The sequence below is a fragment of the Erythrolamprus reginae genome, chromosome 1 (genome assembly GCF_031021105.1).
Source record: "Erythrolamprus reginae isolate rEryReg1 chromosome 1, rEryReg1.hap1, whole genome shotgun sequence".
NCBI classification, from domain to species: domain Eukaryota; kingdom Metazoa; phylum Chordata; class Lepidosauria; order Squamata; family Dipsadidae; genus Erythrolamprus; species Erythrolamprus reginae.
In genome coordinates, this window is record NC_091950.1 from 57561391 (window position 1) to 57588520 (window position 27130).

A 27130-nucleotide genomic window follows, 5' to 3' on the forward strand; every position below is an offset into this window, starting at 1 on the left:
TCTCTTCTTAGGAGACGCCGGAGCACCACAGCAAGAGGCACGCAAAGCGTTGCGACGGGCTACTACGGGTGCGTTTGTTGCGCTCCTCGAGGCGGGTCAAGGGGAGCTCGGTGGAACGCAGAGGAAGCCTCGGCGATTGGCTGCAGCGGGTCACGGAGCAGAGCGTGGCTTGCGATTGGCTGGGTCGGATCATGTGGCATGGAAGCCGATGGTGGCGGTGGGAGACACATAAACATGGAGGCCATCTTTCACGAGAGGGTGAGTGATCCTCTTGCCTTCCCTTACGGAAGGTGGGCTGGGTGAGGTGGAAAAGAAGGCGAAGCGAGAGGAAAGAAAAGCGGCTCGCAGGGAGCTTGCCCGGCAAAGGAAAACGTGGCCGTTTCGGGTTCCTTGGATCGTTCGAAGGCTACAAAAATCTTTCTTTTTTAATCTTTTATATGTTTATATTCAAGCTGCCGAGGGGAAATATAAGAATAAAGCCAATTTCTTGTGGTTCGGAGGTAACTTAGAAAGGCAAAGCAGATAGGAGAGGAGGAATGTGGCTGTTACGATAAAAGGTCTGAGCTCTGAAACATTGTTTCATTTCCCGTCGCCTGTCTCGGGAGGCGAAGCGGTCACTTTTGTTGAAAACGGAAGCCTAGTCTTAAGGGGATGTTTTTAAAGTTTATTCCTGTACCTGGGAGGTGCCAGGAAGCCTTTTCACTCCCATGCTTTACTAGTGAATCTTTTCGGAGCATCATCGCCCCTAATCATGGTGGCAGGATCATTGAACAAGGAAGTGGGAACTGAACATGGAGGACAAGAACACACGAATTGGTGTTACTAAATTTTATATGAGGTGCTGCTTGTGTGTATGTATGTATGTATGTATGTATGTATGTATGTATGTATGTATGTATGTATGTGTGTGTGTGTGTGTGTATACATACATACATACATACATACATACATACACACACACCTTATTTCCTTTCAGTTGTTCATGTGTATACATGCAGAATGATATAGCACATTATACACACACATAAACATACACACTCCTTGTTTCTGTTCAGCTGTTCATGTGTATACATACTTCTGGAACTGGTTGTTTTGAAACTGTGTGCCCCATGCATCTCTGCTATTAATATGATCCCCTTTTCCTTGACATCAACATTACGTATAACCTGAATAATTACTGCTGGGGAAAGAGACTAGTTTGGGTTTCTCTTTAATCTTTGCTTTGTGTAGTATTGAAATATCTAGGTGTAAAATTTTGGGGAAGATAAAATGTTACGTTTCAGATTGGTTCTGAAGGCAATGCTATATTGTCATATATTCCAACGGCTTTTCTTTGTGGTTTTGGAAAGAGAGCAGAGATTTAATAGCATTATTAAGTAATGGTATTCAACTAATCTCGCTATTAAGGAAGAATCTTTTTAAGCATATCACAAATTTGCTAATTGTTTTCCCCTCCCAAAATTTGTATGCCCCTAAAAGCATCCCAGAGGGTTGGTATCTCTGGCATGAAGAATATTTTTTTTTTTGCTACCCTGAAATGTATAAAAATGTTTTTCTTTAGGCATGTTTAGGTCAGAGAATAGAGAAAGAGCTGTATTAAGTGGTTAGTCCTATTTCTTAAATGGGCTATTAAATGCCTTCAAGCAGGATGTGAATGTAGTAGCACTTTGTCATCTATGTTGTTTAGCAACTGATACTGAGAGGTATTTAATGCTGGAGAAATTTGGTCTAAATATTGATTTAAACCAGTAAGGAAGACTATAATAATTAAATAATAGTTAATAATAATATGTTGATTATAATTTCTACTAAGGTTTTTCTGCTTTGTTACAACCTGTACTTCTGTCTTAGTGGATAGTTGTAATTTTTATGTTTAGAAACAGATATATGTTATATAGTATAAATTCATATTTCTGATTTTCTTATGATTAATTTTACATTAAAATTGTTATTTAGTACTGATTGATGTGCTTATTTTTCTTTGTAATCGGTAATAACAATAGGTTATATTGGATATTATGAATAGCTTAATGTGCTGGAACAATAAAAAAGCTATGTTGAAAAACTAAACATGTGATTTAGGAAACTTAAAGATAAAGATTATGAATGTGTTTCTGCAATTGCATGCAGAACTAGTTGAACTTGTTTGGGTACATATTTATATATAAATACTGTATGTACAAGTGCATATGCATGCATAGGCATAATTTTAGTTGAATACTTGAATAATGGAAGCCATGAGCTTTATTTAAAACATTTTCATGTACAGTATATTCATTTAATACTTCAAATTGATACAAATGCATTAAAATATAGTGCAAAATATGTTAAAATATAATCACAAAGGAGCTATCATAATGTATCTTTTACTATCTCTAGCTAAACACAAATGCAGGGTAACTTCAAAGATTATATTTGTTCTAGTTTTTGAACAATAAACACAAAAAGATCATACGATATTATATTTCCTTTTTTTCATAATTTAGCAAGAAGGTTCTCTGTGTGCCCAGCATTGTTTGAATAACTTACTACAAGGAGAGTATTTCAGTCCTGTGGAACTGTCTTCTATTGCACAGCAGTTAGATGAAGAAGAGAGAATGAGAATGGCAGAGGGTGGAGTTTCTAGTGAAGAATATAGAACATTTTTACAGGTAACAACTCTTCAGATGGTTTTACATTTATTTGCCAGTTTTTGTTCTGCATATTTTCTTACTGAAAGAGCTTACATTGAAGCTGAATTTCAGAATGATGAAATCTATTCTCCTTCCTAGAATAGCATCTCCAGATATACAGGTAGTCCTTGACCTATGACCACAATGAAGCCCAAAATTTCTGTTACTAAATGAAACATTTGTTAAATAAGCTTGGCCCCACTTTACAACCTTTTTTGCCACTGTTGCTAAGTGAGTCATTTCAGTTGTTAAATTAGTGACATGATTGTTGATTGAATCTGGCTTCCCCATTGACTTTGCGTGTCAGAAAGTCACAAAGGTAGATCAAATGACACCAGGATACTGCAACCATCATTATATATCTATGTCTATCCATCCATCCATCCATCTGTCTATTGCCAAACATCTGAATTTTGGTCACATGACTACTGAGATGGTGCAATGGTCATAAGTGTGAAAATTTGTAACAGTTAACTTTTTCAGTGCCGTTGTAACTTTGAATGGTCACTAAATGAACTGCTGTAAGATGAGGACTACCTGTATTAGAATTACAGTCAATTTCTTAGTGAAGCTTCTGTTTAACATTTTTAAAGACTTTTAAATTGATGTCCACAAATGAGTATACAAAGAGCACAATGAAAAAGGCTATTGTATAATCACTGGGCTCTTGTATTTGCTTGGTGGTATTTATCTGCATTGTTTACCTGCTGTTTCTTATTGATATAACTTGCAAATCCCAGAATGTTACATTTGTTCTCATGCGTTCAGAATGGTCCATTAAAAGTATTTTTAGAGGGAATAAAGTTTAAGACTTACTAAAATTAACTGAATTTATTCTCTACATATGATTTTCCAAAAGCTTTTGTAGCACATAAATTAATCTTTCCTTTGCATTCTTTGTTGAACAGCAACCTTCAGGAAACATGGATGATAGTGGTTTCTTCTCAATTCAAGTAAGCAGTTTCTAAGCAGTTGCTCTATAATTTGTGAAAACTTTGTTAGAACACAGCATTTGAAAATGCTTGTTGAAATACCCCGGGCTCCTATTTTAGAGCTGTTTAGGAAACAGCTGTGCTTTAAGATTTACTTCTTAAAGTAAATGTTTGCTTCCCAAAATGTACAAGGAGCAAATCCATGGTTACAGAGAGTTCTTTATATTTCCTACCTACATTATGATTGTAATTCTGTAAATAGCGTCCATGCTTCTACATCCCACTGATGACTTTTGTAAAAAAAAACAAAAACCCAAAGCAACAAACATACTTCTCCTAGTTTCCTTATAACAACAACCTTATAGAATGAGTTGAGCTGAGAGAGAATGATTGGCCCAAAGTCACTCAGTTGGCTTTCAAGCCTACAGTTGGGATCAGGACTTCATCTTCTGGTTTCTAATGTGGTGCCTTAATCACTACAACAGACTTGCTTCCTTGATAAAACTGACTCCCTCTGTGTGCAAATATGCATTCACACATGCATGTATAGTTTCTACTCAAAATTGATTTGCAGCATTTGCAGATAAACTAGACAGGAAACATGACCAGATGAGCTAATTCTACTTTATTGTGAGATGACATTAACAGAATTACATTACATAAACCTTCCACTTTCTCTTTGGCAGCATCTCTTCTCTCCTATATCCAAGCTTATTTCCACATAACTGTTACAAGTTCCCTATATAATTAATTGCAGATTGTCACAACATACAGTCACAATTGGGACAGTTGCTAAACAAGGCAGTTGTTAAGTGAGTCATGCCCAATTTTACCTTCTTAAAGAAATCACCACAGTTGTTAATTGACTCATTAAGTAAATCTGGCTTCCCCCTATTGAGTTTGCTTGTCAGAAATTGACTGGGAAGGTCACATATGAGGATTGCATATCCCCAGGGCACTGCAGCCATCCTAAATATATGCCAGTTGCCAAGTGCCCAAATTTTGATCATGTGACATGAGGATACTACATCAGTTCTAAGTGTGAGCACTGGTTATAAGACTTTTTTCACTGCCAATATAGCTAAAAAAATAGTTATAATTTTAAGAGTATCTGTATTTATCTTTTCCTTATAGTAGGCTGCTTTGGGATAGATTGTTGTATGCAATATCTAGCTTAAGTGAATAATAAGTAAATTAGGAACAAAGATTTCAGAGTCATGTAAGTTACATAGTATATCTGCTCTGCAAAGTACAGTAGCTGTAACAAAGTAAACTTTCTCCAAAGTTGACTATATTTGTGAATATAATCTGCAATTTATCATTATACTTTTCTATAGATTTAATTAAGTTCTTAAGTAGAGGTACCACTGTGCCATGTTTTCCCTAAAATAAGACCCTATCTTATATTTTTTTGATCCCTGAAATATGGCCTTGGCCTTATAGGTATGTGTGTGTCTTATTTTCAGGGTGTAGGAGGCGGGCTGGGCTGCGAGACACACATCTTACCCGAGTTTGGCAGCTCCATGGCGTCTCTCAGCTGGTCAGGGAAACACCTTGCAAAGTACAGAAAAACCTCCTGCTAGGGCAAGCAATTAACAACTTCTCACAGTAGGAAGATTTTCTCTACTTTGTTTCCCTGTACAGACCAGGGAGATGTTAGACTCGTGTAAGATGTACAGTATGTCTCACAGGGGAGTGTGGGATGGGGTGGGTATCTTACTGGAGTCTGGCAGCTTTTGTATTTTTCCATGTCGGGCTGGTGGATGCGGGGTGGTGGGGGAGTTTCCCCACTTCTGCCACAGCAGCTCCATAACCTCGATCCCTGCCCTACCTCCTCCTCCTCACAGGAAGGAGTGTGTTTTAAAATGCCGCTGGAGGCAGAGCCCAGAGAAGCCGGGCCAGTCTTTGGCTTTCTCTCTCTTTCTCTTGGCCAGAAGAGAGAGAAAGAGAGAGAGAGAGAGAGAAAGAGCACAAGCGAGAGGCAGGTGTGCATAGGCGCCAATACAAGATGCGCGCACCCCATGGGATTGGCTCAGCTCCTCTGGGCTCTGCCTCCGGGGGTGTTTTGAAATGTGCTCCTGCCTGAGAGGAGGAGGAGGTGAGGCAGTGATCGAGGCTCTGGAGCCACTGCGGTGGGAGGGGGCTCTCCCTCCTCCCCCATCGTGATGTGAAGAGACATGAAAGTGCCCTTCCACCTCCCCATCCCGGGATCCAACTCCCTGCAGCTCTGGCTCAGTGGGTGACTCAGCGGCCTCCTAGTGCGGACCTCCCACCACCTCGGCTCTTTCCTGCTGCTGATCGCCGCCCTGCTGGGCATGAGTTAAAATGCGGACATAGACCCCAAACATTTCCTCCCACTGGGCTAGTTGCTCCTGCTGCCTTCTTTCCGAGGAAAGGATGGAGGGCTTGGAACAAATGGAAGCCCTGCACACTGAGGGCGGCCACCGGGAGCGGCTGCCTCTGTTGCACTAGAGCGGGCTTGGCCTGTGTGTGGGGGACATGTCCCACCCTTTCCCCCAGAAAGTAGTTGGAAGGGCTTATTGGGGGAGGAAGGCTTATTTTAGTGCATGCCCATGTCGTATTTTCAGGGAAATACAGTATATAGCTGCTGATAATAAAAATTCAGGTATATAATGTGACTTGGGGAAAAAAATCAAATTGTTTTTTTTCCTTCCTATATGCAATTGATTTTCTGAAAGACCAAATTAGTTTTCAACGTGTATATTTCTTATCCTCCCTTACGTGTATTTTATATGTGGCCTGCTCAATGTAGATTCATGAAGGTTAATTTTTAATTTACTTAGCCCAGTGATTTTCTTTAAGTGAAATATGGTTGTTCCCCCACTCTTAATTTAGTGGAAACAATTGGATGGGTCCAGATTTAATCAGAGCAAACCAATTAAAATCAATGTGCCTTTAGTGTTGAGTACTGGAGTTCCATTGACTTTAGTGGTTTGTTTTGAGTATGACTATGTCTGAATTTAGTTAATGTATTTGTCTTTATAGTTCTAAAAAGGTTGCATTGCTTACATTTTATAACTGACTGATTTATCTCATGAAAAGTGCTGTTTTTTGACAGGTTATAAGCAATGCCTTGAAAGTTTGGGGTTTAGAACTAATCCTCTTCAACAGCCCAGAGTATCAGAGGCTCGGAATCGAAGCTATGTAAGACTCTATTTTTTAGCTCCCTGCTTCCATTTAAAAATAGTAACAGTTATACGAGAAACAGAAAACCCTTATCCTTTCCTTCAGAACTCCTTTTGAAAATTACTATTTCAAGTTCTGGTTTTATCCACTCGGCATTTTCTATTTTCATATTATTGAGGCCCCTGAGCCTTCATGACATCTCAGTATCTGCAGCATTACACAATGCTGCTTTTGAATGGTATCTGCTTAATGACATCACCATTATGTTTGTATTTATCAAGCATATATAGTGAAAAATATATCTCCAAAACAATATTATTAAATATTCTGAATTATCTTTGGATGAAAAGTTCACATCTGAATCATAGCTTTAATACTGCAGTATGGTATTTCTAAATGCAAAAATGGTAACACTGATTAATATTTCTGTGCTCAAATATTTAATTCTCTGAATACTTTGTGTTTTATTTACAGAAATGAAAGATCTTTTATTTGTAACTATAAAGAGCACTGGTTTACAGTTCGAAAATTAGGGAAACAGGTAAAGTTCTTTATTTTCCTTCTTTAAAATCGAAGTCAAGCTTGCCATTGGAATCAGTTATAAATTCAGTCAAAATTTAGCACATGTCTAATTACAAACACTGCATTCACACTTGGGTAGGTAGATGATGGATTGATAGATGATGGTAGGTAGGTAGGTAGGTAGGTAGGTAGGTAGGTAGATAGATAGATAGATAGATAGATGGATTAAATTGATGAGACATTTTGGCTCTACTGAAAATGTTATTTCCCAGAGCTATTTGTTCCTACTGTTCAGTACAGTGGTACCTCAAGATACGAACCCCTCGTCTTACGAACAACTCGAGATACGAACCCCGGGTTCAGAAAAAATTTGCCTCTTCTTACGAACTTTTTTCATGTTACGAACGCCAAACCCGAACTTCCGGGTTGGCTTCGGGGAGGTTGCTGGGAAGCCCCCCAGCCCGGCTGTGCCGAGCAGCTCCCCAGCAGTCTCCGAAAGCGGTTTGCTCTCCATGTGTCCCAAACCTTTCACGGAGGGTTTTCCACCTCTCCTCTTCCTAGTTTGCTCTCCATGTGTCCTCAACCTTTCACGGAGGGTTTTCCACCTCTCCTCTTCCCAGTTTGCTCTCCATGTGTCCCCAACCTTTCACGGAGGGTTTTCCACCTCTCCTCTTCCCAGTTTGCTCTCCATGTGTCCCCAACCTTTCACGGAGGGTTTTCCACCTCTCCTCTTCCCAGTTTGCTCTCCATGTGTCCCAAACCTTTCACGGAGGGTTTTCCACCTCTCCTCTTCCCAGTTTGCTCTCCATGTGTCCTCAACCTTTCACGGAGGGTTTTCCACCTCTCCTCTTCCCAGTTTGCTCTGCATGTGTCCTCAACCTTTCACGGAGGGTTTTCCACCTCTCCTCTTCCCAGTTTGCTCTCCATGTGTCCCCAACCTTTCACGGAGGGTTTTCCACCTCTCCTCTTCCCAGTTTGCTCTCCATGTGTCCCCAACCTTTCACGGAGGGTTTTCCACCTCTCCTCTTCCCAGTTTGCTCTCCATGTGTCCCAAACCTTTCACGGAGGGTTTTCCACCTCTCCTCTTCCCAGTTTGCTCTCCATGTGTCCTCAACCTTGCACGGAGGGTTTTCCACCTCTCCTCTTCCCAGTTAGCTCTCCATGTGTCCCCAACCTTTCACGGAGGGTTTTCCACCTCTCCTCTTCCCAGTTTGCTCTCCATGTGTCCTCAACCTTTCACGGAGGGTTTTCTAGGCCCGCCGAAAGCCGTTTTTTTGCGGGGGTTTTTTTTGGTTGCACGGATTAATTGACTTTACATTGTTTCCTATGGGAAACAATGTTTCGTCTTACGAACCTTTCGTCTTACGAACCTCCTCCTTGCACCAATTAAGTTCGTATCATGAGGTATTACTGTATTTCCATTCTGAAGCTGGAACTGATTCAGAATGATGTAGTGATTTTTCATGTTAATGTGTATTAGACAACCTACAACCTTCTGGACCATCCTTTATCAATATTTACTTATCTAAACATAAAACAACCATGGGTGGGCAGAACAGCAGTGGGAACAAGAGTGACTTCCAACTTCCTGCCAGCTTCCTCATTGACTTTGTGGGAAGCTGGCAGGGAGCATTGGAAATCAGAATGACGTGACTGCAGGTGACTCTGGTGGTACTGCTGCTGCGACAACAGCAACTTCATCTTAAGATATTTGAAATTTCAATTCCATGGGAGCAACGGATCCTGGATTTTGTGCACCTTTTTTTCCACTTAAAAACATATTTCAGGTATCTTGATTAAAAAATGGTTGCCCTATGATGCCTCATTTTGCTAATGGAAGTCAAGAGTCAAACAGGAAAATTTTAGTGCTATGTAGACTAGATGTTTTTCTCTCAATGTTTCTGATTCATCCATTTTTCTAATTTAAAACCAAGCATTTGCATTGCAGGAGATGCTTTTACAGCAGAAATTGCAATGTGTTAAGTTTCTTGCTATGTATTCAAGGGATTCCTTTGATTACAGCCTTGAGTTTTTTTCCTCCCCTATAATTAAATGTTAATGTATCCATTAACTTGCAAATACTATTTGAGAATGATTAGAAGAGACTAGGAGGTTTGTGTATGGCAAGCTGCTTGCAGGCCATCAGATTTATACAAATAAATATTATTCCATGGTATAGTAAATAATACAAAATAGTTCTTTTATTTATCTTTGATTGCATATATCGTATATTTATTTAATTGTTTTAATAACTGTAGGAGGTATATATTTTGCTATGTATTAAAATATTATTACTAGTGTTAATAATCACACTACATGCTAATTTTCTTTCTTTAAACAGTGGTTCAACTTGAACTCTCTCTTAACTGGTCCAGAACTAATATCTGATACTTACCTTGCACTTTTTCTGGCCCAGCTACAACAGGAAGGTAATGCTAATTTTCAAATGATGAATGCTGTAATATTATTTTAATATTTATCTAAGGAAGCACTTTTCCTGTGTTGTTTGATTGAGTTATGCGGACTCTATAACCAAATTGCCCACTATTGATAAATAACAATTTTCTATCCATTAGTGCCTTGTCCACTAACCCCTGTATTTTATATTAATTTTTAGATTACCTTCCTAATCTGTTCATATCCTTTTATCTTTCATAGGTTATTCAATATTTGTTGTAAAAGGTGACTTACCTGATTGTGAAGCTGATCAATTACTGCAAATGATTCGGGTGCAGCAAATGCAAAGGCCAAAATTAATTGGGGAAGAGACGCTGCAATCAAGAGATCAGAGGTAAGGTAAATAAATGCTTGTATTTTAATGGATTCAGTGTAAGTATTTTTGTGGCCTGCTTATGAACTAAGAAAATAGAACAATAGAAAATGTAGAAGGCACTATTATATTTACACATGTGATAAACCAAAATATATGTTTGCCTATAATAAAGATACAGTGGTATCTCTACCTAAGAACGCCTCTACTTAAGATCTTTTCTAGATAAGAACCGGGTGTTCAAGATTTTTTTGCCTCTTCTTAAGAACCATTTTCTATTTAAGAACCCGAGCCCAGAAAAATTTCCCAGGAAATTTGAGAGCGGCACGAAGTCCTAGCCTGTTTCCTGCCATTCCCCCTTTAATCCCGGCCACCTTGGGCTTTTCTGGGCTGCCAGAGGAAACAGAAACATAGAAACATAGAAGACTGACGGCAGAAAAAGACCTCATGGTCCATCTAGTCTGCCCTTATACTATTTCCTGTGTTTTATCTTAGGATGGATATATGTTTATCCCAGGCATGTTTAAATTCAGTTACTGTGAATTTACCAACCACGTCTGCTGGAAGTTTGTTCCAAGCATCTACTACTCTTCGGTGGCGCTTAAGGAGGCTTTGATAATCCAGAGCGAACGAAGCATTTTCCTTTCTCTGGGTGCTTGGAGAGGGAGTAAACCTCTGCCAGCATCCAAAGAAAAGAAATACTGCCCAGAACGAACAGAGCGTTTTCCTTTCTCTGGATACTTGGAGAGTTGAATAAACCACTTTGCTGTGTTGACTCCCTCGCGCTGCCTCCCAGAGTGCGAGGTTGCCTCCCAGAGCGTCTGGGTGTGGAAAGGCAAAAGAGGGTGCCTCGCCCTGGCCGGATCAACTAGGCTTCAGCCAAACTGAGGAGTCACTAAGGTCCCGGCTACAAAGCAAACAAGCGAGAGGAGAGGGGAGCCCTTCAGCATGGGAAGGAAGAAGAAACAGGTAGCAGCATCAGCTGCCTTTCGGTCAAAGGAGTGCCCGCCTGGGTTTCTCTCTCTGGCGCAGTGTATGGGAGGCAGCCTTGCGCTGGGTGTACAGGAGGTGCGTGCTCCTCGCCGCCTCAGAGTCTCTCTTTTTTTAAAAGCCTTAAAGTTTTGGATTTTTTGATTCCTCTCACCTCACTTTCTTCCTTCGGCAGCAATTGTCCTACTCCTCTTCTTCTTGCTCCTCCCACCCAAATCCCGAGCTTTTATTTCTTTCCTAATGGGTTTGCACACATTATTTGCTTTTACATTGATTCCTATGGGAAAAATTGCTTCTACTTACAAACTTTTCGACTTAAGAACCTCGTCACGGAACGAATTAAATTCTTAAGTAGAGGTACCACTGTATTATCTATGTCTAATAGGAGATTCACCAAATACTAAATAAGATTTATTTATTATTTTGATTCCTAGGCTTCCCTAGAAATCGAAATAATAAATTGCATCACTTCTGTATTTTTTCTTACCAACTGGGAATTTTTAAAAAGTATTTAAAAAAAGACTTGGACGACCTTCATAACCATCTGTGCAAATGCAGCTATTAGAATAATCTTAAATAAAGATAGTCTCAATGTGCTATATATAAATTCCTAACCTCATTAATAGACTGTGCATTGGTACCACAAGATCCAGAGACTTTTGGTTTCTATTCTTTGTGATTGTGGTGACATGGAGACAATAACACATACAGCCCTTGGTGTCCCGATCAGTGTACACTTGAGGACCTCATGGCAGCAGGACAGAACACAATTAATGTTGCTAGTTTCTGGACAAGATTTATTTTATTGATTTATTGATATTTATATATTTATATTTATTTATTGGATTTCTATGCCACCCCTCTCTGAGGACTTGGGGTGGCTTACAGCATATAAAAAATAGACAATAGAATACAGTAGGCTAAATCCAATTAATTAAAACTAAGTAAACTAGTCTAAAATCCCCAATTATATTAAAAATCAATTATACCCACTCAGAAAAACAACCATACATAACATTTGTTGGCCAGGGGTCTAAGGTTTAATTGCCCCAAGCCTGAAGGCATAGATGAGTCTTAAGACTCTTGCGAAAGGTAAGGAGGGTGGGGGTAGTGTGAATCTCTGGGGGGAGCTGATTCCAGAGGGCCGGGTTCTTTACAGAGAAGGGCCTTCCCCTAAGCCCTGCCAAGCAACATTGTTTAGTTGACGGGATCTGGAGAAGGCTGACTCGGTGGGACCTAACCGGTCGCTGGAACTCATATGGCAGAAGGTGGTCCCCTAAATCAGAGGTCCCCAACCGCCGGTCCACGGACCGGGACCGGGCCGTTGGGGGTTTTCAGCCGGTCCGCGGCGGCGCTGCCCTCCCGGCAGAGAACATTATGCAGGACGGGGTGGGGCGTCGGGCGGTGACGCAGCCCTCCACACTTCTCCACAGGGCGGGGAGAATCAGGAGGCTCCTTTGGCGGCTGGGGGCTGCCTGGCTTTGTGATTTTGGCTGGGGGGGGGAGTTAGGAAGGTCCTACTTCTCCCCCCCCCCAGCCAAAAATTCAAAGCCTATCTGCTGGATACGGGCGATGAGTGGGACAGAGCGGCGCGGAAGCCTCTTGCAGCAGCTGCCACAGCCACCGGCTTCGGCGCCGTTCGTCCCGCCCATCGCCCGTATCCAGCAGAAGCTGCTGCCCGAGTGCTCTTGGCCGGCGGGATTCAAAGTGCTGGGGTGGGGGTGTCCTGACAGCCCTCCCACCCCAGTGCTTCGCCTCCCGCTGGGACACCCCCCACCCCAGCACTTTAAATCCCGCCGGCCAAGAGCACTTGGGCAGCAGCTTCTGCTGGATACGGGCGATGGGCGGGACGAACGGCGCCGAAGCCGGTGGCTGTGGCAGCTGCTGCAAGAGGCTTCCGCGCCGCTCTGTCCCACTCATCGCCCGTATCCAGCAGATAGGCTTTGAATTTTTGGCTGGGGGGGAGAAGTAGGACCTTCCTAACTCCCCCCCCCAGCCAAAATCACAAAGCCAGGCAGCCCCCAGCCGCCAAAGGAGCCTCCTGATTCTCCCCGCCCTGTGGAGAAGTGTGGAGGGCTGCGTCACTAAGCTCCACCCCTCCATAACCCCACCCCCATATGACCAAAGCCCCCCCCCCACCGGGCCGTGGAAAACTCGTCTAACTTAAAGCCGGTCCCTGGTGCTAAAAAGGTTGGGGACCTCTGCCCTAAATAATCTGGTCCGATGCCATGTAGGGCTTTATAGATCATTACAAACACTTTGAATTGTGTCAAATTCAAAGAATTTGAAACCAATCGGCAGCCAATGCAGTCTGCGGAGTGTTGGAGAAACATGGGCATGGCTAGAAAGGCCCATGACCGCTTGTGCGGCTGTATTTTGCACGATTTGCAGTTTCCGAACACTCTTCAAAGGTAGCCCCATATAGAGAGCATAGAAGTAGTTGAATCTCGAGGTGATATGGGCATAAGCAACTGTGAGTAGAGACTATCTGTCCAAATAGGGCTGCAACTGGTGCAAATGCCCCCCTCGCCACAGCCGAAAGATGATGTTCCAAAGTCAGCTGTGGATTGAGAGGGATGCCCAAGTTGTGGACCCTCTCTGAGGTGGTCAAAAATTCAGATAAAAGTGTGCTTGGGAGGCAGAACCCATAGTCTTGTCAGGGTTGAGTCTGAGCCTGTTAACACCCATCCAGACCCTAACAGCCTCCAGACACCGGCACATTAATTCCACTGCTTCACTTTAATTTGGAGATACATTAATCTTGTATTTAATATATTAAATTTTGTCATAAGGTATGCCTTATTTTAATTGTGATGCATGAACAAACTGATAGCCATCTTTTTTCTGTTCACTCATTCAGCTCATCTTTTAAAAACTTAATCCTTCTCTCTACCACTCATCTAGACATAGTGTGGCATTTGGCTTTTGAATAAGAATATTTTTCTCTGTTTTAACTTTTCCAGGGTGCAAAAACCAGACTTAGAACAAACACTAGATGTTAACCAGCCCTTTGATAATACCAATATGTTAGATGAAGATGAAGAAAATTTCCAAAAAGCACTTGCACTCAGCAGACAGGAAATTGATGTCGAGGATGAAGAAGCAGATCTCCGGAGGGCTATTCAACTTAGTATGCAAGGTAAAAGATTATATTTTGATTTAAAAATGAATTGATATTTTGTATGCTTAATCTTATTCAAACATAATACAACAAAGCAATAAAACTACACTGAAGCTTTTTGTGTGTGCCTTTGAGTCAGTGTTGACTCCTGGTGTCTACCAGGACTAATACCAGTAGTTTTGTCTGTCAGACATTGGACATATTTGCCATGACTTTCTTCCTATTGCTGAGGGACAGTGATTGGCCCGAAGTGAGCCAAAGTCACCCTTAGACAGAAGCATTATAGATCTTTAAAATGTCTTTATAAATAAGATTTGCATGTTTTAAAAAGTTATAATTTATTTAGACTTAGCACAATCCCTAAAGTTAAAAGCATTTATTCTAAATCATTTTCAAATTCTGCATAACCCTAGTAAATAACAGTGTTTCATCTAATGATGTATTTGGGATTTATCTAAGTTTTTCAGAGAAATTTATTCTCTGGAGCAGAGGGAGATCTTTTCTGAAGTGACCAAATGCAAGGATTTATTCTCAAGTTTGAATGATTTAATACTTTAAATCTAATACTTTAAATCTAATACTTTAATACTAAGAAGAAAACAGATGAGAGTACTTGCAAGAAATTATTTCTTTTTTACTTCCACATTTATGCAAAGTGTGAGGAAAGTTGAATGATAAGGAACAATTTTACCAGAGTTTGCAGTTAAGAGTGCTTTGCTGGCAGGAGGGTAGTTAAGTGTCAAAATTAGCTTCTTTCTTTTTCCATCCTATCGGAGCAAAAAAAATAAAATAATAATCTTATTTTTTGTCTTAATTCAGTAACCAAATTCTGGTCTAAGGTAGGAATAATCATTTCAAAACATTGTGTCTCACATTAATATTATTACAAGTTGACAGCATTTCAAGACTGTTTTAGGCAGTTATTAAAATATTTAATTCTCTCTGCCTTTCTATCTGCTTTTATGGCAGGCTGAAATTCCTGGCCCTAACAAAGGTCTTCCTAAAGGCATACTAATTCAGGAGCTAAGCCATAGTTGAACCCGTCTCTCAGAACTGCAGTGCCACTTCTAACTCATCCATCCATTCCTCCAATACATCAGACACTTTACTTTACTGCATAAAGGCATTTTAAAATAATATAGTCCAAGAGAATTGATACGGTATAGTGGCTAAGGTGTTGATATACAAATTGGGAGAGCTAGTTTCTAATCCAGTTTCAATTATGGAAGCACACTGAATAAATTTGGACCAGACATACACACTCAGAACAGCCAACTTCTCAAGATTGTTACTGCTCAGATATGCCTTGTATTATGCTTAGATAAAATTACATATAAAATAAAAATTCTAAATGCTAAGATAGAGGTGAAAATATTTCACTTTTTAAATTTTTAATTGCCTAGAATTCCCATAATTGCTGGCTTTAATTGCTTTAGACTTGCCTTATTATAAATTCCAGTTATAAGGCATTTACAGTAAAATATAATAATTATATAAGTACTCTTCTTTTAGCAACTGTTTTGTTTAGCAACTGTTCAAAGTTACAGTGGTGATGGTTATGACCATCAGCTATATTTATGATCTTCACAAGTCTGCAAAACAAACAAAACTAAAGTAAATTCATAACCACAGTCACAATCTTACTTAGCAACTGCTGCTTAATTAAGTTGCTGATCCCTATTGGGGGTCACTAAAAGAGGGCTACTATAATGTTTTTTGTAATCCTAACAACCTTGATGTGCTGCAGTACTCTAGATTCATGGTGTCTAACCTCAACAAAGGTGTTTCTCAGTCTCACTTTCCACCAGCTTTCCAAATCTGGCCTCTACCCGTTTCACTGCTGTACCTTACCTGGATAGATTTTATTCTGCCAGCTTATTTTTCTGCTCCAGTAAACAGAACCCAACCTTTGCATTGTGTGGCATTGTCCTGCCTGCCTGGATGCATTGCATAATGAACTTTTCTGACTGAAATGGAACTAGCAGCTAGATACATTTAGAAGATAGAACATATATGAACACATTGAGACTAGATTTGTAAGAATTGGCTTTGTTGTTCACCCAAAGGAAATTGGTTTTATCTTTTGAGTTAGAAAATGTGTTTGTGCAAATACAAATCTGCTATTGTTGATTTTAATTTTGAGCACCCCTCCCCTATTTCATATTAATCATACTCCTATAAAATATATTGATAATCTCAAGATTTAAAATATGTATTGGTATTTATTATCCATACTGTCTAAATCAGTAGGACTTCCTTTATGATGATATGAAACATTCAGTTGGTAGTGCAGCTACTCAGTAAGATTATACCAGTGGTATATTTTAATTTTTTTTTTTAAATTACAACAGTGGTGTTTTTTAAATTTATTTTTATAAATAAGTGAATTGAATTGAAAGTGACAGCCTTAAACCACAGAGTTAGCTTTCATTACTAAAGCAGGACTAAACACCTCAGTTTCCCTGTTCTGAAACGCAGCGATGTTAAAATAACTGATTATTAGTGCATGCATTATTAGGTCACAAGTGCAAGTGTTCATTTTGAGCTTCCATTTATTCTACAGTTAGGATGAAAGCCAGGATCTTGTCCTGGTTTGTAGAATGTCCTCCCTGAGCATGTCTAACCAGCACTAGCCTTTTTATTGCCAGCTGCGGAGGAAACCAATCTGGGGATGTTTTTAGTTCGATTTGGTTTGTTCTAGGTTTTAAAGTATAATCAATTGCAATTGCGTTTGTTGCTTTAAAAAAAAAAAATTATATTGTTCCTTGTTATTACTGTTTAATTCTTCTATTATATGGTGATGATTATACAGATGTATATTGTAGATTGCTTTTGTTATTTTATGCAAAACATAGTAAATATCCTGGTTAACTTTAACCTTCCCAATAAGTGGGTGTGTGTGACTTTTAGGAGAACATCGAAGTGGCTTATCCGATTGTTGCACACAGAACATTCCGCACTCATCTGCAACAGGCCAAAATGAATCTCTCCCATCAGAAGAATTGCGGCGTCGAAGACAGGCCTATTTTGAAAAGTAATGTAAACTGTGTAAAGCATAATTTGTGGGTGGCAAGCCCCAGAAGCCTTTGTTAAGTGATAATACTTTATTACTTGAGGTTTTTCAGGTATTTTGGATTACAGTTGCTATCTTTTCTAATAGCAACTATGCTGGTTAGAACATAGAATTCTAGTCCAGGAGAGTGCTGAGAGGTTTTTCTTCCTGAATTAACTCATACCAGCGTTTAACTGGTTCTTAAACTCCTGAACCACTCACTCAGTTTTGCAAATATCTTGATTCTTTTGGCTTGATATTATAGTACAAGACTGAGGCACCATGCTGGCTGCAGATAGCAGGATTCCGTTCTTGGGCAAATCACGCTACCTACGTAACTAATTCATTGGTCAGTTATATAGATGATTGTTCCAATTTGAAATGCAAATGAATGTATGATGCTTTATCATAACTTAAATATTTTTTATTTAGGGCAGTATAAACTGTAGACTAATAGCAAATTGATAATTGATCTCTATTGCCATATTGATGTGTTTATTGATTACGGTAATACTTGGCAAACTTCATGTTGTCTTGCTCAAAAGTGGCAGCAGTGTTACTATTTTTAATTGAAAATGCTATACTGCTTGCCTTTTGATATCATTCTTTTTAGTGCTTCTTTCAGAAGCATATTACTGTATCCAATTTCTCTTTGGCTTGTTCTAGATTATAAATTAATTTGAATGTGGTACCAAAATACATCTCCTGCTCTTATTATGTAATGATAGCATACATTCATTAGCAGTTGGTACTCCTATAATCTTATTTTATGTACATGTATAATTATCATCTGTGATTATCATTTTTATTTTGAAGAAAAAATTTATGTTGAATTAATTAAAACAAAGTTTATAATTGAAAGTGCATCAACAGGCAGACTTAATTTCCTGTAGTAAGCCTCACTATAATTATTGTCCAGAATCACATTTTACTGTAGTAATGGGCCAAGCTCCATATCCTGATCAGAGAACTTTCAGGTGCTCCTGGGAACATTTTTTTTCCTCCAAGAATGCACTGGTTTATCCTTTTCAAGAATGGTTTGTCATCTCCTAACTTTGGAATTAGATGTAATTCCCAATAGTTTGATCCCAAAATATTTTTATGTTGTGTAGTCAGTGTTAGGAAAAAATATGGAATCTGGGAGAAAAGACCAAAATATAGAGTTTTGTCAACAATTGTTACTAAGCTTATTGGCTAATTTTCTGGGATCAATATACTTACAATACTTAAATATTTACACCCATCTGATCAATTTTTAGAATTCAATATTTTAAACATACATTCATACATGTACATGTGTGTGTATGTTAATATGTGTAGTGCAAAAATTTAAATATATTGGTCCAGCTTCCTGCATGAACTTTTCAAGTATTACTTCATTATTTAATAGTAAAAATTAAATTGGATGAAGAAAGGCAAGGAATCATAAAGTTATAGGATTTTCTGCATATAATAAAAATTAATGCTGCATATTTCTCTCTTTGATTGTTTAGACAGCAGCGACTGCAAAAGCAAGTTCAGACTGCACAATTCCATGGTGAAGCAGCTACAAATTCACACACACCAGTTAACGACACAGGTACTGGTATTATTTGCCAGTTTTCAACATGTTTTTATAGTAATTCTTTCAAACGATGAGCCAGGGATATCTTTTACTTTGTTTAATACATTTTACCAAATATCTTTTTGGTTTTTTGTATCATTGGTCAGGATATCCTTCTGAGAAATGCCTGAAATTTAGACAACTTGTTTCAAAAAGCACTGCTGTTCTGCGCTGTGGCAGTTCCATGTGAGGGAGAAATGTCTTCCAAAATACTATTTTGTGTTTTGTGTTTATTTTGAGCATCTATTTTATAGACATTATGTAGAGAATAGCACCAGTGAGTGAATGATGTCTAATTCAATTCAATTCAATTTATTAGATTTGTATGCCGCCCCTCTCCGAAGACTCGGAGTCTTCGGAGACCTTTTTCATCAAGTAGAAGCATGGTACTAAGTAATTCTGTGTGACGTGGACCAATTTTAAAGATCATCCCAACCCCAAACTAAAGATCATCCCCAAACTGCTGCATTTACAGCTTCTAGAAGTTGGCCCAAAATGTCATTTTTGCCGACTCAGCATTTTGCAAACTTTATTTGAGGTCTTCTGGAACTCCCAACTCCAGTATTTAACCCATTCCTCCCCTTAATATCTTCTTCCAAACACCTGTTCCCTACGTTTTTGGACCCTTCTGAATTTAGGATTGACCCAGCGAACGTCTGATTCTTCCTCGCTAGATTCTGGACTCATAGCCACATCCTGTTCTACTACCTGTAACCACAGGCATAGTACCCTCTAAGCTGCATAGCGCGCTGGAGTGCAGGCAAATCCTAAGGACAGCCCAGAGTTTTCCAAGCTGGCGTGGAGCCGGCGCGGTTTCTCCCTGACCGACAGCTGATCCGTCCCTCCCAAGCTGTCGGCGGGGGAGAAACCTCCGGCTTCTCTGGCTCTGTCTGAGGCTGCCGTCGCGTGCACCCACCTCCCCGTGACCTCAGAAGAAGGCAGAAGATTGGGGGGGGCTGATGGAGGCCAGCCCCCTCGTGCCAATGAAGGCCGCTCTGCGGGCTTTCTCTAGTGTCGATACAGAGCGCCTAGGGATGCCCTTCTGCTTCCCCTCAGTTGCCGCCATGAACGTCGTGTTACTTGCCTGGCGGTGGGCGTTTCTCGCAGGGTTCCACCCCCAGTTTGGATGGGGGCGGCTAGTCACCATGGGCATCGCCCTTTTGCTTTCTCTTGGGCTGCAGGATTGGGGTGGGGGCTGATGGAGCGAGCCCCCTCGCGCTGATCAAGGCCACCCTGCAGGCTTTCTCTAGTGTCTGGATATAGCCGCACACCCAAAAACACTCCCTGCGGCCGCGCAAAGGGCCGCCCCCCAAGCGCCTCCGGCCCCCTTGCGCCCATGGCTCCTCGCCGCTGTCCCCTGCCCACCCGATCTGCCTCTTTCTCCTCCGCTTCCCGGCTTGGGGCGTGGCTCCTCCCGCAGCGGCGTTGGTGGCTGCGGCTTCTCATCCTCTTCATCCGGCCGCTAGCTGCTCCAAGCGCTTTGGGAATGCCCGCCCCTCCCTTCGCTGAGAGCGCTTTTGTCCCGGGCTATCAGCGAGGGGGCTGCAGGAGAAGTGGGGCGGGCGTTCTTCTCACAGTAGAGGCTGGCGAAGGTGATTTGGAATGGCGTGTGCGCGCGCGTGCGCACTTCCCATCCCCCTGCCAGCCCGCCCGGTACATTCAAGATAAGAAAAACCTTCGCCAGCCTCCGCAGAGAAGAAAGGAACAGAGAGAGAAAGTGAGAAAGAGAGAGAAAGAGATAGCAAGAGAGAGAGAACGAGTGTGTGTGAGAGAAAGAAAGCAAGAGAGAGAAAGCAAGCAAGAGAGAAATAGAACAAGAGAGAGAAAGAGAGCAACAGACAGAGAGAGATAGAAAAGGGAGATGGAGACAGAAAGTGAGAAAAAGAGAGAGAGGGAGAGAAAGAGAGAGAGAGAAGATAGGAAGAGAGAGAGCAAGAAAGAAAGAGAGAGAGAGTGAGAGAGAGGAAGAGAGCAAGAGAGAGAGAAGAGTGGAAGGAAGAGAGAGAGAGAAATGATAGAAAAAAGGGGAGAAACAAAGAGAAATGAGAAAAAGATTGAGGCAGAGAATGACAGGAAAGAGAGAGAAACAGAGAGAGAAGTGACTTGATTTAAAGCATATGGTAAAAGCACTTAAATAATAACAGAGAAAAAAAATCTCAGCCCTCACCTGGTTTTATTCAGTTATGTTTTTGGTTTTGCTGGTTGTTTTAGTTTTAATACTAATAGATTTTGGTTTTGTTTTATTAATTTCTTTTAATAAAAAAAGGGATTTATTTATTTATTTATTTAATACATACATACATGCATACATACATACATACATACATACCGCCCAGTCCCAAGGGGACTGCCGCTCAGACACTATACTTTTCCGCCCACCCCGAAAAAAAATTAGAGGGAACACTGACCTCGGGCCCACCACTAATTCATAAGCACTATCTGTATCAGAGTCCTCAATTTCTTCATCATCCTCCAACTGACCAGGAGTATGTATAACAGGCAGTAGCCCACTCCTGATTATCTACTATATAAAGCATATGTACACACACGCACTCACAGCTCTTCTAAAATTATACACATTCAACCTTTTACTGTGATAGGAAAAATATACTGAGCCTAGAAGGGGAAAAAAGAAAAAAAAAATCAAAATTTTGCTACCGGTACTGCGTACCTGACTGTACCCATAGGAGCCCACCACTGCTTTTAGCCCAACAGGAAAGGTAGACTAAATGTAATAGAATAAATATTTTCTGCTTTTTGTTTTAAAATTCATATAAGCTTTATTATTTTTTGTTGTTTGGTTTAGTTTCAATTTTTCTGAAAACTTATGGTAGTTCTGCAGTAAATGTATAAGCTAAATGTTTAAGGGTTTTATATTTTTCTAACTTGGAACCTTTTTTTCATAACTCTGTAGAATAAAAATAGAAACAGAATAGTTTATTTGGCCAAGTATGATTAGACACACATGGAATTTGTTTCCATGTTATTTGACTCCATATCTCTAATATTTGCTATAATAGTTGAAACAGTAGTATGAAACATTCCTCATTTCCCCCTTGTATTGTATTTGTAAAATCATCTGCATGATGTCTACCTAGTTCTATTTGTTAAATCATCCTTCAACAATTTTGCCACTGTCCTTTAGGTCTACTAAAGCACAGTTATAGTAATTTCCAGCCAGTGTCCATTGAAAATTCCATCTAGAAATAACAGAATTGCATCCAATATGTGTATAAGCCATCAAGTTGGTGCAATGCCTATATATGCATTTCAGTGTATGGTAATCAGATAAATTCAGTATCAGTCCATATGATGACTGAAACATAACTAGTCCTTGACTTACAATCATTCATTTGATGTTAGTGCTATGATGGTGTAGAAATAGTGACTTATTATTGGTCTTTTTACTTGAGGCTGTCACAGTATCCCTATGATCACACAATCAAAATTCAGACTTGGCAGCCAGCAGATATTTAGAAGGGTTGCAGCATCCAGAGTCACATGGTTGCCACTTGTGACCTTTCAAGCTTGCTTCTGGCAAGTAAAGTCAATGGGGACTCCAGAGTCACATAACCATCTCAATGATTCACTTAAGAAACCTAGCAAAGTAAATGGGAAAGCCAAATTCATAGAATGTCTACAGTGGTTCACTTAACAATCACAGCAAGTAAGGTTATAAAATTGGGCACAACTCAGTTAACAATTGCCTCAATTAGTGATGGAAGTTCGGGTCCTAATTGTGGTGGTAAGTTGGGGACCACCTATTATGCTATTTGGGAAAAAGTTAAATATTTAGACATATCTCAAAATATCTGAAAAAGAGATAGGCACCTGTTAACTTTGGTTCAAGGCTTCCTAAATTATTATTATTTTATTTTTAATATTAAACCAAGGGTTTTCCTGTTCAGGGTAATCTGTAGTTGAATGGAATCTAGTCTTCTCTATGAATCTACCAACAAGTAAAAGGATAAATACATGGGGGGAGGAAGAGGGATAATGCCAGTCCTCTTTACCAATTTCCTAAATCAGGAATGGAGAACTAGATTTAGTTCCAAGTAAATGAAGATCACAGAGTATTAATTTACGTCAGTCAGATCATATTCTCAACTCTTAACTTCATTTTTTTTAAAAAAGTCATAAAGTGGATTTGACTGCCTATGCTGCACAATTGATACCAGAAAATAGGAAGTGGTTAATAGGTCATTTATGAATTATGGATGGGCCTGTCTTCTCCACTCCTGTCTTGAACTAGTAAGCTATGTGCATCAGAACTAGATCTTTTTCTGTCCTTTTAAATTGTTGATCTTCTAGAACTAATATATCTTACTTTCTTATTTCTTCTCAGGAGGTGATATGAGTGAAAATGATATGCTTCAAGCCGCTATGAATATGTCTTTGGAAACTGTTACAAAAAGCTTGAATACAGAGGAAAAGAAATGACAAATACTTACATTTATTCTAATCTGAACGCTACATTCTGTATTAATTCTGTGTGGGTGGCATAAAGGTAGGGTTCATTTCATTGATGTACCAAAGCAAGATACAATTGTGAGATTTCAGACTGAGGATCAGAATTAAAAAAACAATTTGGTTACTATAAAATAAAATCTCATTAGTTTATGGTTATACTGTTGACCTTCTGGATAATTTCTATTCAGTTAGGGGGTATTAATATACAATGAAATCTCATCCAATATTTTTCTGATCCATAGATGTTCAGATTGAGTTTATGGTATCTACATATCTTTGTAAGGAGAGCAGTTCTCTCAGTTTTGATGGCTTGTTCTTGCAGGATATATTCTTTACAGGAAGATCATCTGATTGCAAGACCTTGAAATTTTGCTAAATAAGATTATGTGAAATCTAAAAATTTGTAGTTTCACATATATGTTCAAAGGCGTTCTAAGTATCATGTTTACAATGCAATTCCACGTTTCTAGATTAATGGAATATTACACAAATCACTGTTCACTTTTGAGAAATATTTGAATAACATGCATTAATTACTGTACATCAGCTTAATTCCAGAATTTTAACCAGTTAACAACATTTTGACTAAGAATAGCAAGAGATTTGGAGACCATCAAACCTATTTTGGAAGACTGTGCTAGAGTATTACAATCATCATAAAATGGAACATCCTACTTTTATTCTCCTGCTCCTCCAGATCTGCCTCCACACATTCCAATCTTCCAAAGCTGATTTGATGAGCACACAGGAGGAACCTGCTCCAATAGCAGACTCAAGACTTATTTCTTCCTTGTTTTGCTCTAAAATGCCTTTAGTATTTTTTTTTACTAAATGTTGGGCCAATACTGGCTATGATGCACTGATCTAGTATATATATATTCAACCAACACCTAGAATCCGATTAACTGAAGTCAAAAGTGTTGGATAAGTTGATAAATGTTATTATTCTTATTTCAGTTGGTATTAATATTTTATTTTCTGTTAGATATTTCTGTAAGTATTAATACAGTGGTACCTCTACCTAGGAATGCCTCTACTTACAAACTTTTCTATATAAGAACCGGGTGTTCCAAGATTTTTTTGCCTCTTCTCAAGAACCATTTTCCATTTACAAACCCGAGCCTCCGAAACTGTAACCAGAAAAGGCAGGGAGAAGCCTCTGTGGGACCTCTGGGAATCTCCTGGAAGGAAACAGGGCTGGAAAAGGCGGGAAGAAGCCTCTGTGGGACTTCTCTAGGAATCTCCTGGGAAGAAACAATGCCTCCACCCTCCCCATGGTTTCCCCAATCACACACATTATTTGCTTTTACATTGATTCATATGAGAAAAATTGCTTCTTTTTACAAACTTTTCTACTTAAGAACCTGGTTAAGAACGAATTCAGTTCATAAGTAGAGGTACCACTGTACTATCAAGCTGGACATACCTTACCTTGTACTGAATCAGCTTATTGGTCCATTTGGGTTAGAATTGTCTTCTCTGGCAGTGATTCTCCAGTCTCAAGCAAGAATCTGCTTTTAATGGAGGATAATTACAATTAAACCAGGACTTCCTACATGGGTATCACATGCTCTACCATTGAGCTATAGCCTTTCCATATTAATTTTGAAGTGAGGAAGTTACAACAGATTTTGATGCCATAATTTCAGTGCCACATTATTAATGTATTAGTAACATCTGAAATGAACCCTGCACAGTTACTTATGTGTTAAAATGGATATACATAAATGAATGTGTATGATTATGTATTTTATCAGATGTTAATGAATGTCTTCTTGTAACAGATTTGCAGCTTTTCATGAATAGTCTTCAATCATGCACCTTACTGTTTATTCTGTTTCTGTTACCAAGGGAAACTGGGAAGCAAATTCTGTAAGCTAGTTTTAGTCTGATAGTCAAATATTACATAACAAATATTGCAGGATGATTGAATTTGGCATTTTGTATTAATAATATCAGTAGTTCTTTTTTTAAAAAAAATGCTTTAAGCACACATTCTGTTTACATATACATATTAAGGCTATAGTTTTGGAAACAAATGATATACTTGCCAGATATACAAAAAAATCATGTGAAATTGATTAGGTTTTGCAAATTATTTTAAAATTATAATATTGCACCATGTTGTGTCATTCTTTGCTACTGAATGATTAGTAAATGTACACAGATTATGGTACTATAAAATTATACAATATTAAAATTGATTTTGATAATATCTGTTTACAAAAAATTATTTAAATAGAGAGTTAAATATGAAAGTCAAATGCCTCTTACTTTCATGTTTCATATACTGTTGATTTCTGTGAAACTATTACAGAAGTGCAAGCACTGCGATTTGGCCCAGGGATAAATATACTGCTCAGAAAAATAAAGGGAACACTCAAATAACACATCCTAGATCTGAATGAATGAAATATTCTCATTGAATACTTTGTACTGTACAAAGTTGAATGTGCACAATAGCATGTGAAATTGATTGTCAATCAGTGTTGCTTCCTAAGTGGACAGTTTGATTTCACAGAAGTTTGTTTTACTTGGAGTTATATTGTGTTGTTTTAAGGGTTCCCTTTATTTTTTTTGAGCAGTGTACTATAAGTATATGTGTATCTAGCTTTGCCAATCAGTGAACTGAAGATAGCTATTTTAGATCTGCCTAATTTATTTATTAACAAAAAATACCATATTTCTGAATGCTATTTGAAAAAAACAGCATTAGTTACATAAAGCTTCATGCATTCATTTTAATTGTGTTTAAGCTACTACTTGAAAAGAAATATATGAAAAGATGTATAGAAGCCATGAAATGAAACCATACTAGCCTGTAAAAACATATTTTATTTTTTCTTACTTTTCCAATAAATTGTGTCCTTGTGGACAAGTTGAATCTGAATGAATTTAGGTCCAATTCTTTCAAATGTATCTCTTCATCAAAGCAAGGTATCTTTTCAAAACATATACAGTATATACCATATAAATTATGAAACAAAGATTTAAAAAATATTTTTTTCCATTTAACATGCACTTAAAAAAGGTGGAACCCTGTAAGTGTCAACTTGTGGTAAACCATTTCGTGGTTTACATAGTAGCAGTAGATTTTGGGAATATGATCCTGGTAAAAAAAGTTTAAAAAAGTCACAATATTGAAAATTAACATTAAAATATATTTTAATTTCATAATTAAACATACTTAATTTCTAGAAAAAATATTAGATGTTACAAGCAAAGTAGCTATCTCATTAAATCACCACTTCCTTGAGATCCCCAAACCTAGGTTTGGGGGGATTTCTGCAAGGACATCAGAGATGGAGCCAATCTCATTCTCCGAGAGGGATGGACATAATATTCCATAGGGCAAAAGTCATTTGGTTCATTGTCCTCCATCAAACATAGGTGCTTGGGAAAATACATGCTTCAGATTTAGTCCCAATCCCTTAATAATCTGTAGTTGGCCAGAGTTGACTTATAAGGGAGATGGGCAGCATAAAAATGTAATAATAAATAAAATTGAAAATATGTTGTGATATGTAAGATACAACAGTCGCCTTTGTATAAATAAGCTATAATTTGAGGGCAAAGCAAAGTCCAGCTTACCTTCAGTTCTATGATAACTAATGGTTCCTTTATGAACTTCTTGAAAATAATAGTGCATCACACAAGACAAAGTTCATGCTCAATGTAAAACAAACGAAAAGAACTGGCGACTAGGGAATATGTTGTTCTTTATTATAGCCTAAATTAGTTTATATAAATTAACCCTGTTAACTTCAGAAAGGGTTTTGAAACCTGGTTATTCCCCCGGGCATTGGCCCAGGAAGGGTACAGCTTCATAGGGAAGGAGGTCAGATCACCTA

General features: G+C 39.0%; 1 protein-coding gene across 4 annotated transcripts; it reads left to right on the top strand.

Moving 5' to 3' along the window:
• Nucleotides 1-41: 41 nt before the first annotated feature.
• On the top strand, nucleotides 42-25492 carry ATXN3 (ataxin 3). 4 transcript variants are annotated; one of them, XM_070753162.1, is made up of 11 exons: nucleotides 42-258; nucleotides 2487-2651; nucleotides 3581-3625; nucleotides 6684-6769; nucleotides 7226-7292; nucleotides 9615-9702; nucleotides 9932-10064; nucleotides 13997-14172; nucleotides 17065-17188; nucleotides 18700-18785; nucleotides 23155-25492. In XM_070753162.1, the coding sequence occupies exons 1-11, from the start codon at nucleotides 199-201 to the stop codon at nucleotides 23247-23249; spliced, it is 1125 nt and encodes a 374-aa protein (XP_070609263.1). In that variant the 5' UTR covers nucleotides 42-198; the 3' UTR covers nucleotides 23250-25492. The 4 variants fall into 4 exon arrangements, 3 of the variants coding, with proteins under 3 accessions (XP_070609263.1, XP_070609253.1, XP_070609273.1); XR_011559215.1 differs by having other exon boundaries at nucleotides 119-258; nucleotides 9932-10069; XM_070753152.1 differs by having other exon boundaries at nucleotides 253-557.
• Nucleotides 25493-27130: the final 1638 nt, after the last annotated feature.